The sequence below is a fragment of the Populus trichocarpa genome, chromosome 14 (assembly GCF_000002775.5).
Source record: "Populus trichocarpa isolate Nisqually-1 chromosome 14, P.trichocarpa_v4.1, whole genome shotgun sequence".
Classification (NCBI taxonomy): domain Eukaryota; kingdom Viridiplantae; phylum Streptophyta; class Magnoliopsida; order Malpighiales; family Salicaceae; genus Populus; species Populus trichocarpa.
The window spans coordinates 5243445-5254022 of NC_037298.2; the positions used below are offsets into that span (position 1 = coordinate 5243445).

At 35.4% G+C, this 10578-nt stretch overlaps 2 protein-coding genes across 2 annotated transcripts; one reads left to right on the forward strand and one right to left on the reverse strand.

The window, feature by feature from the left end:
- Nucleotides 1-1415: 1415 nt before the first annotated feature.
- LOC7496952 (transcription factor MYB17) lies at nt 1416-3967 on the forward strand. The gene is made up of 3 exons (XM_002320081.3): nt 1416-1713; nt 2273-2402; nt 2974-3967. Exons 1-3 carry the CDS (start codon nt 1581-1583, stop codon nt 3659-3661), a joined length of 951 nt encoding a protein of 316 aa, XP_002320117.1. The 5' UTR covers nt 1416-1580; the 3' UTR covers nt 3662-3967.
- Nucleotides 3968-4360: 393 nt separating this feature from the next.
- On the reverse strand, nt 4361-8258 carry LOC7496953 (remorin). The gene is made up of 5 exons (XM_002320748.3): nt 7922-8258; nt 5994-6041; nt 5582-5669; nt 5068-5149; nt 4361-4788 (listed from the first exon to the last, which is right to left on the reverse strand). Exons 1-5 carry the CDS (start codon nt 8088-8090, stop codon nt 4594-4596), a joined length of 582 nt encoding a protein of 193 aa, XP_002320784.1. The 5' UTR covers nt 8091-8258; the 3' UTR covers nt 4361-4593.
- Nucleotides 8259-10578: the final 2320 nt, after the last annotated feature.

The window sequence follows — 10578 nt, forward strand, 5'->3', positions numbered from 1 at the left end:
CCATTACAGTAAATATTAATCTTGAATCCTTCTTGTTTAACTCTTACATTTTAAAAGCAAAAACAAAAAATTCATACATTTTTCTTCTCCCTTTCACATTAAATATAATATATATATATATATATATATATATATAAAAATTATGATTGTCAATCCTAAGAGGTGTAGCTTAACTGGTTAGGTTATGGGTCACCAGTTCAAGTCTCATAAATCTCAGGATCACTAAAAATTTACATGATTATTAATTTTAGAATATATTAGATTAGTCGAGATTTGTCCAAACTATCTAAATATTCATATTAATAATTAAAAAAAACATATTATTGATGCGTCATTTTTTCTCATCAGCCGAACAAACGATAATATAGCGAGGGTAAATACTACTACAAGAAAGAAATTAGAGGGGAGGAGAGGGTCAATACTCAAAGATGTCATGGATCGTCGTACAGAGCAGGTGCAGTCATTGTCCAAATGCCATTAGTTCTCTCTTTCCCCATAAATTTTCTCTGTCAATAATCCACCATTAATGCTTTCCCTTTCACCTTCACTGGAATCCCCTCTCTCTTTCTCTTTCCTGTTTTGCTCAATAAAAAATGTACGTGAAAAAATAAGAAAAGAAAACCCTATAATTTCTGGTTGAATGATGCTGCAAGGCCTCCCTCAAATGGGACAATACCTGTAATTATCGTGCATAAATACTTACACTGTATATACGTACATTTATTGCATTGCCAGCTTGAAACTTGCCGATGAACCTTTATTGCACAATCCACAATAAAGTATAGCTTTCGATTTCCATGATGATATCCAAAATCTCGGTATGCTCATCAAAATAATTATTTAGTATTTAAATGGTTATTAATCTTGAAACTTAAGATTTTAATAAGATAATGTAATAAATAAATAAATAAAAACTTTAAATTTCAAGAAAAATAATTTTTATTTTTATTTTAATGTTTTAAAAATTAAGATATAAATACTTAAATAATAAAAATTCTGAACTCCTTGGATTTAGTCATTTATAAGACTCACGTTAACTTAAGTTGAACCTAAATATATTGAGTCTAATAAGTTGTCAGATCCACATTGTTTTTGGTTCAGTACATGGTTGAGCCTAAATATATTAAATTTAGTAATTTATTAGACCCATGTTACTATGCTGAGTGAAAATAATTTAAATTTAATAATTTATTAGATTCATGTTAATTTAAACTCAATATATAAATAAATTCGAGTCAAAATTATGCTAACTTAAACTGAATATATAACAAACTCATACTATCACGAGTTTAAATTTTATATCAGAGCATAAAAAAATACGGAGTAAAAAATAATAACCACCACCTGGATAATACTACTCTAGCATTTAATTTATAGCCTCTCTCTCTCTATATATATATAAAGCTTCTCAGTTTTCTCTTTGAAAAAGCTTGTCTCCGAGTGAACTTTAGAGGCACTTGCTTTTCATCTTGCTTTTTTTTTATTTTGTATTTTTTATCTTTCACGGTAAATTAGAAGTGAGTTTACTTTTGTTGGAAATTGTTGTTGAGGTGATAAAAAGTGAAGGATTGATCGAGGAGATGGGGAGGACACCTTGTTGTGATAAGAACGGTTTGAAGAAAGGGGCATGGACACCTGAAGAAGATGAGCTTCTTGTTAGTTACATCAAGAAGAATGGACATGGTAGCTGGCGCTCTCTCCCTAAGCTTGCAGGTATAAACTAAAGCCACTGCTTTCTTTAGGTTTCCGAAGCTAAAGTTGCGTTGATCTTATTTTGTTTCTTTCATGGAGTTATATGTCACCAGCTTGGAAAGTGCTGAAAATGTTTTGCATTTGTTGGGTCACTAGAATATTTGTTGGACTTGGATAGTATCATTATGGTATTGTAAAATGCTTTGAATATTCAAGTGGTTGAAAGCTACTTCACAGTATTGTGTTCTTTCCTGTTGAATGGATGTTGTTGGATGTTCACACTACTTCACATGACTGTTTCCTACTCAAGCTAAAACTTTCTTCATCCTTTTTTGTTCTTTTCTTTTTAATGTCTTGATCTTCACTATCAAGTCCCTTGATTATAGTTGTACGAAATTGACCTGTATGCTACAACGTTTTCAGTGGTACTGTTGATAGGAAACATGCTCTCTTCCAAAAGGAGATTGGCCTTTCAGAAATCTTCTTTCTTTCTTGTAAAGTTAATTTTCTGCGCTTGAATTTCTTGAAACAGATCTGCAAAAATAGGAAGTACCTTGCAACTAATTTGTTTGTTTTGCAGGTCTTCTTCGCTGTGGAAAGAGTTGCAGGCTTAGATGGACAAACTATCTTCGGCCTGATATTAAACGGCATCCTTTTACTCTCGAGGAGGAGAAGCTTGTCATTCAGCTTCATGGCATTCTTGGAAACAGGTATTTTCTTGCTATATGAAAATTGAGAATACTGCAAGTACTTCGCAAAGTTGTTGGACCAAAGTGTCTTAAATTGATCGATTTCTTTTAAAGAAGCATTACGAATAATATTGTGCATGTACAATTGCAATTCTGGGCTTACCAATTCTCTAAATATAGCTAGACTACATCCTTCGAACTCCTGCAAGCTTTTTTCAGCTGATTTTCCCCCTTATAGTTGTATGCATATACAAACTAGGATGAGCAAACCGTCCTCACAACCAGCCTCTTTTTGTGTTCTAAATTTCCATAGAACCACTAGAATTTGAAAGCAAACTTGGACGTTAAGTTTCATTGGTGAGCACTAATTTTGGATAGAAAGTGGCCATAATTATTTCAGAAAGTAAACACTTGACAATTTTGTGTGGTGACAACACCAAGAAGTTTGTAATTGTTTGCGGCAAGTGTTATCAATTCAACTGTGTCAAACTGCTTTTGGAATGGGAAAATAGGATTTGGTTGCTTATATGCGATATAGACCCCTGTGCAGTTTGTAATTAACTCTTCCGAGTGCTGCATCAATGACTTTCAGGTGGGCGGCCATTGCTTCTCAACTACCAGGCAGAACAGATAACGAGATCAAGAACTTGTGGAATACCCACCTGAAGAAGCGCCTTCTTTGCTTGGGACTTGATCCCCAAACTCATGAGCCCTTTACGTCCCGTGGACCAGCCAATAAAGGACCTGCATCCCCAGCTACTCGCCATATGACGCAATGGGAGAGTGCTCGGCTTGAAGCTGAGGCACGCCTTTCAAGGGAGTCATCACTCTTCCTTCCACCGATACCGGGAAAAATTGATTGTGATTATTTTCTGCGCATATGGAACTCTGAAGTTGGAGAATCTTTTCGAAGGATCAACATGGGAGGTGCTAAGACTGCCTGCCCAAGTCCGGTTTCTCAGGCTTCTTCATCGACAAAATGTGGATCAATTTCAGCTATCACAGCAGATATTAGCCCCAACTTAGCAGGGTCCTCTGCTGCCGCAAGCAATCAAAATGAAGATATGGAGTGCAAGAGCTGTAGATCCGATGCAGAAGATGTGATGGCTGGGCCTGACTCATCAAGTTCAGCTGAATCGGAGGATTCGACAGACTCCACATTACAACTTCTGCTGGATTTCCCCATTAACAACGACATGAGCTTCCTAGAAGGAAATATAGACAGCTATGCCACCTCATCTGGAATGTTGACTGGAACCTCCATGATAGCTCCCTTGTGAAGCATGCATGAAAATGTTGCTCTGTATAATGAATCTTCTTTTGCTGGGATTTTGACATGCTCCTCTTCTTTTTTTTTTTGGCACTACAAGCTGTGAAGCTAGTTTACGAGCACAGAAACTTGTGAGCTAAGCTGACGGCAGTTGTGGGTAGTTTTTCAGCCTACAGTTAGCGTTTTTTATTTACTAGTACCCTGGTGATTATATATAGAAGACACGTATCCTTTGCGACCTAAACTTCCAGGTTTAGCCTCGCATGTATGCTATTTATGTAATGCTAAAATCGTCTCACTGGGATCATTGATTCTACTTGTTCATTAGAATTCTGTCCGCACCAAGCTATGAACTTTTGATCATGTTTTGTGAGGCGATTTTTGGATTTGATAAGATTCAGTTGGGTGGAAACTTTCCTATTTAGGCAATCAGCAGTAGATGCTAGCCTGTTATACTGCCTGAGCAATATGGTAGATTAGTAGTCAACTTCCGAATGGGAACAACACTGCTGAAGGACAAAACAGTTCATTGCGTTTTTGTATACCTAGTTATTACATGTTTCTGAAACCACCTTAGTAAATCAATAATTGCTTCTTGTCACCAAACATTAAAATTTTCTTATCGTGACTTCTCATCGGTCATTAGCTTTCGTAAGATCGAAAAATAGAAAAAGCAAGAGATGTTGCGACAAGGCAACTTCATGCCATCTTTACAAACATGTTAAAACTTTTTTCTCATAGATCAAATATTGTATTCCTTTACATAAACACACTGAATATTTAAATTTTCTGATGTTTTATGAAATAAGACATAAAACTATGTGGAAAAAAACAAACATGAAAAGCATTAAGATGAAAAAAGGAATTACAAACACTATATGCAGAGGACGACTGATGATTCAACTTGCTGCTTCCATGCTAGGCTCCTAAAGTTGCTCTGCTTCAGAAGCAACCAAGAAGCTTCTTCGGGGTTTGCCCAGTAGCACGATATTTCGCTGCCATCTCCTCTGCTTTTAAGAATTCTTCGCCACGTTTGGCTTCAACCATGGCCCTCTGTTCTTCAGCATCTTTATGAATCAAAGCAACCTTGTTTTTCATTTTCTCTGCGTATTCTGCCTTTTGTTTCTCCAATTTTTCCTGTCAGTTCTTTGTTTTGTCACTCTCGAATCCGAAATGCTAAAAGAACTATATACTATAAGCATAAGGAAAGTAATCTCTTCAGTTTGTTAATTTTAAAGTCTGTCATCCTGAGATTGTTACAAGGACATTATAAGTGGGGGGGGGGGGAGATTCAGTCACTTGGAACACTAAGAATACTGATTGGATCTACCAGAGAGGATTAAATTATTGATGCACCTGACTGTGAAAAGAATTTCAGAAATGAACAAAGAACCAGGATTACAAGAGTTCAATTACCTCCATCTTTCTTAGTGTGGCTTCCAGAGCTGCCTTTTTGCTGTTCTCCCATGCAACAACAGCAGAGAGCTTTTTCTGAGACCTGTTAATCAGTTATAGCCCATTGCAAATTGTCAGCAATTACATTCCTTCAGATCATATTGTTATCGGAAAGAGACACCTCGCAGTTTATCGCATCAGATAGATGTGATTAATTTCTCAATGCACAAGTTCAGTTTCAATTCTTCAACTTTCAATATTCTGAGGTCAAGTGGAGGACCTATTCCTGTTATGCATAGAATGTGTATTTCTAAAGCCATGTTGGAATAGAAATAGAGATCTAAACGTTCTTATAAGAAGCTTACTTAATGGCTTAAATGAAGCATTAGAGAGGAAAACCCTACTCAGATGCACAGACCAAGAGAAACCCAATTTTTTCCACTTTTTTAAACACATTGCTAACAGATTTATTTGGATTATTATAGCAGCACCGCTGTACATTGAAAGCAAAAGGAGAGAAACAAGAAGACCTTACTTGTTTTCCGCTTTAGTTTTCTCGCTGTCTTCCCATGCCTTGATAAAGGACAGTCTCTTTTCTTTTTCAAGGTCAGCAAGAGCTATATCTGAAAACAAAAACAATCAAAGAATAAGTTACTTTTAATGAAACTTTCTTAATCGTGGTCTGCCGAGGAAGTTAGCATGCGCACGTATACAAACTCGAAACAGCATTTACATGTACATAACATTAATCACTGAAGAGATTAGAGATTAGAGACAACATCACGTGAAGGTCTTAATGCGTGTAAGGAATTTCCAAAAAGATGACAGCGGACTAAAACTGGACAGAATCCCTCGGCAAGTATAAGAAGATTCAAACAGAAATAGACTCGTTCATTTACAAAGAACATCCTACTGCTCCATTATTCTTTGTGGCTAACAAAAGGTACCTCTGTCAATTGATCCACCTGAAATCTTTTTCGGAGCAGGTTCTGTCTCTGCCAAAAAAAAAGAAAAAAAGAAAAAAATTAGAAGCAGCTAAAGAATTTATTATATGGATGGTAAAATTAGGTTGTTGAGGATGTGATTCATAGAGAAAGAAATTCTGTTCAGTCACCAACATCCTTATTTATTTAGTTCCAATACAAGCAATATACACGATAATCAAACTAAAAGGAGAAAAAAAATCGAAACAGCAACAAGGTTTAGGCCTCGCAAATCATGTTTAATTCTGGAGTAATGAAGTCATGAAATGTACTCTAACAACTCAATCAGCACAGAGTTAGTGCTTAACACCTGCACGTATATTGACCCCTTTCATTAGTTATCATATTCTAGCTTGTATTACAACAGAGGCGCCATCACTTTTGACGTATCCAGTAAGAATGAAAGGAGGCTGTTTTCCTTGAATGATCATTGTTGAGTAACAAATTAATCCTTTCAAAAGGTAACAGTAAAAAGATTGATGAGAAAAGGCACATCTAACCCAAAAGGGCCACAACAGACAACTTTGATGCAAAAAAAGTCTAACATGATGAAGTGTAGTTTTGCAATTTTCACATCAGAAAGCATGGGAAAGTCGAGGTCCTATTGCAGAGTGTAGAATTGCATGATTGATGTTACTAAAGCAAACCATCACCCATTCCTTTATAAAGCCATGTATAAGCATAAAGCCAACTATGGATAATAAGTGTATCAACCCAATAATTCCTTGTTGGATGTCATTATACAAGATATGGACAATATCTACTAAAAAATAAAATCTTTGGATACCATTGTGCTAAGTAGGGACTGTTTTCAACTAAAAAAATGTTTGTGGATGCCATTATCTAAGTAGGGACACTTTCTATCAATAAAATTAATTATTTAAATACCATTATGCTATGTAGGGACTATTTCTATTTTCTGTAAGACATAAAAATAATTGAGCTAGCATAAAGAAGAACTCTAATAGACAGTGTGTCTATGTCATGTTCGTATTTTCTCCAGCTAATAATATCATTTGACAGAAAGAAGAAACAGTCAAAAATCCAAACATCTTGGTTTTTCAACAACTACATAACAACAAAAGATAGATGCCCATCCACTAAAATTATCTGGATACAGGGTGCAATGCGCTTATGATCAATGTCTTCAAAATCAAGATATGGAAATCATACAGCCAGAGATCCATCTGACTCCCAGGGCAGGAATAGACAACCCTCTCTAAAAGAAAGATTCTCCTTTTAATATATTCCATCTTGAAAATATATTATTATTACTCTCACAAAATTTAAAATCTTTCACCTGTATGTAACTAGGCCAGTGTTCCTCTCTGGGTTTTTTTTTTTTCGAGATAAATGATGGATTACAATTAACAAGAAACTCGAGATCTCACTCTCTTGATATGCAAAGGTATCAGTGAGCTTCTATGCCATTAATGAATCATGTGTTTGATACCTTAAGAGTAAAAATTTCTTTTTCTTTTGCATATCCTATCTGATGAAGTAATTGTAGAAAATTTAATCCCTTGAAAGAGCAGCAAAGTTGCCACATCTATCTGGATATTTTTACTTGCAAGTATTCTTTGCTTAAAGAAAAGGTGAGGGAAACAGTGACAGTAACGGATACTTGAATTTATCTGCATTCACCCAGATATGAAGAGAAATCAGAAATTGATAGAAATTTCTTTCTTTAAAGAAAGAAATTCAACTCAATATCATACTAATTGGGTCAACTTCTCAACACAAAATTAATGAAAAAAACTACCAAATCCAGCCATTTCCATTCAGACCACTCTAAAATTTCCCAAGCACAGCATCATTTGAAGACAAAATGATCATGGGTTTTGGTTTCTCATAATTTTCCAGAAAAATATAAACAAAGATAAAGAACTTACTTTCAACAACAGCAAGAGCTTTTAATTCATCGGCTACCTTCTCTTTCTCTTCAGCTGCTGGAGGTGGTGGAACTATAGCTTTCTCATCCGCCACATCGCTTTTAGTTTCCACCGGAGCTGGAGTCACCGGCGTCTCAGTTTCTACCTTCTTCACTTCTTGCTCAGCCATTTCTTTTCCTCTTCAGCTTCTCTTCAACTATTAACAGTTAGCTTGAAAATCTTTCACTTTGGCGACTTCAACAATATCTTCTCGTGCCCTTTATAGCCCCAGACAGCGTGTGTCATCACCGCAGGTTACTCTCGCTCGTGGGTTCTACACCGTCGATTTAGAATACAAAACAAGAAATTCTTTTAATATGGCGGTAAATATGTAAAGTGAACTTAAAGAAGGATTCGCGTACGAAGCGTGGATAATTGCCTTTTGCCGACAGGTAAAACAGGTAGAGAGTGCCACGTAACGAGTAGGGGCGTTGGCTCCTTCATACGACGACGTAGAGCGGATAAATACAAAAATGGATGAAATGATTGCCTGTCGAAGTGGGGCCAGTTGAAAAGATAAACTTGACTGCGTGGATTAATTGAGAATAAATAAAATGCGAAATGGGGTCCATCAAACTCCCTCCCCTGTGCTATTGTCACGGTTCGGCAGCCTGCCAACGATTTTCTTGGGACCCAAGAAACTATCCCCAATTTATTTTGATGGGATACTTTATTGATTGCATGCATTAGTTCAATGCTTGCACTCCATGAATGAATGAAAACGGATGTTTACTTGGTGAAGTAATTGTGTTTTTTAAAAAATTAATATATTTTCTTAGTCCTTTACATAATAATTTTATGCCACAGCTCAAGTGGTTGGCGTGGCCGAAGCTAAGGTTGTGGGTTAAAAAAGCGCTGAGGTTGCTGGTATTTTCTACAAGATAACTTATTTTCTGTGTATTTTTTTTCCCCAATTTTTGTTTTTTTTATTGAATCTTACATTTCAGTATTGTATTGATGATATATCAATTTTTATATTTTTTTATTATATAATAAAATATATATAAAATAAATTATTTTATCCATATAGAGTCCTCCATAACTTGGATCCGTGAATTTAGCAAGTTGATTAAGATTAATTTAATTTTTTTTCTTTACATCTGAAAATATCATATAAGAGTAACTTATGCAATTTAATCTAAAATTCAGACCGAACAAAAACTCAAATTAAATATTTTCAAACTATTATATTGAATTTAATGATAACATTAAAAAAAAATCTACAATTTAAATATTATTTTGTTTACATTCGAACAATTTTTATCCAAGCCCTAGCAAGAGCGCGGGAATGAACTAGTTGAACTCGATAATCTAGGTTCGTGCTAACTTATAATATATGTTCTAGTTTCCCAACTTCATTGCTTTTAACTGTTTCCAAATTAACATTCGTTCTTCACCTCATTTTTTTGCACAGTATATGATGAATTTAGTAATAATATTAGACATGCAAATAGTGTGTGTATATATATATTATTAACGTGGGTGTCTGGGTCAGCTTGCGCGTACTAATCCCACGGGTCCTAAAATTAACAATTATGTAAGGCTCTAGTAGCCATTATATTAATAACTATAGGTTTCATAGCTGAAACCATATAAAAAGCAAAACCCTTTAACTTCAATATCACATGGTTGTAAATAGTATATTAATGCTGTTATCGGAGTAATAATACACTAATCAGGGTACTTCTCGTTGTAGATTCTTGAATGCCATAATCCAGTGTTATCTAATAGCATGTTTCCATTTCACTCTCTTTCTCATTCCTGTCGTTTATCGGAGAACCGGCGGGTGCGGGTGCCTGCTGGGCTTGTGAGGCATGTGAGGCACGGGACCCGCAAATTGGGCGGTTGCTTTCAGTGCTGTCGTGCGGAGGATGTGATTAGTGCTCATTAAGGCGTATCTGTAGCTGCCGTTGTGCCGATTTTTTAAAAAAATAATTTTTTTTATTTATATATTTTTTAAAATTATTTTTATATATTGATATTAAAAATAAATATTTAAAAATAAAAAATATATAATTTTAATATATTTTAAAATAAAAAATATTAAAAAAAACAACTTATGATCACCCAAATCACCAATCCCTTCGCAAACCAAAGATGATTGAGGGTCTAGCTCAGTGGTTAACAGGTAAGGCTTGTCTTGTCCCCGTCCCGAGTTCGGCCCTCCATATGCACGCCTGTCATCCCCGCGGTGCCTTACCTATCTACTGGGCTTGCAGGATGTTCAGTAGATCCCGGGAATAATCGTGGTGCGCGCAAGCTGGCCCGGACACCCGGGTTATAAAAAAAAATGATTGCATGTATTGTCTGGCTGCACAAACTATAATTATAAATATGGCATCTCTCATAATGTGACTGTGATGGATCCAAATAGATTTTTTATTTTTTTTATTTCTTGATAAACACAAAAAACAATCGGATGCCAATTCAACGCCTCTTGTCATTCAAGTTAATGAATTAAAATCCTACCCAAATAGATATTTTTATTTTTGAGCCTTTGATGGTTTAATGCAACCGACGTAGAGGAAGAAAACCCAATTTCACCATCAACGACAGGATTGTGATTAGCACACTCATTATGATGCCTTCGAAATTAAAATTAAATTTTAATATCATTT

Coding starts and splice junctions, on each gene's coding strand:
- LOC7496952 (XM_002320081.3), top strand. CDS start 1,581: ATGGGGAGGACACCTTGTTGTGATAAGAACGGTTTGAAGAAAGGGGCA. Junction 1,714..2,272: donor CTCTCTCCCTAAGCTTGCAG/GTATAAACTAAA, acceptor TTTGTTTTGCAG/GTCTTCTTCGCTGTGGAAAG. Junction 2,403..2,973: donor CATGGCATTCTTGGAAACAG/GTATTTTCTTGC, acceptor AATGACTTTCAG/GTGGGCGGCCATTGCTTCTC.
- LOC7496953 (XM_002320748.3), bottom strand. CDS start 8,090: ATGGCTGAGCAAGAAGTGAAGAAGGTAGAAACTGAGACGCCGGTGACT. Junction 5,670..5,993: donor AGGTGGATCAATTGACAGAG/GTACCTTTTGTT, acceptor TTTTGTTTTCAG/ATATAGCTCTTGCTGACCTT. Junction 4,789..5,067: donor CCACACTAAGAAAGATGGAG/GTAATTGAACTC, acceptor AAGAACTGACAG/GAAAAATTGGAGAAACAAAA.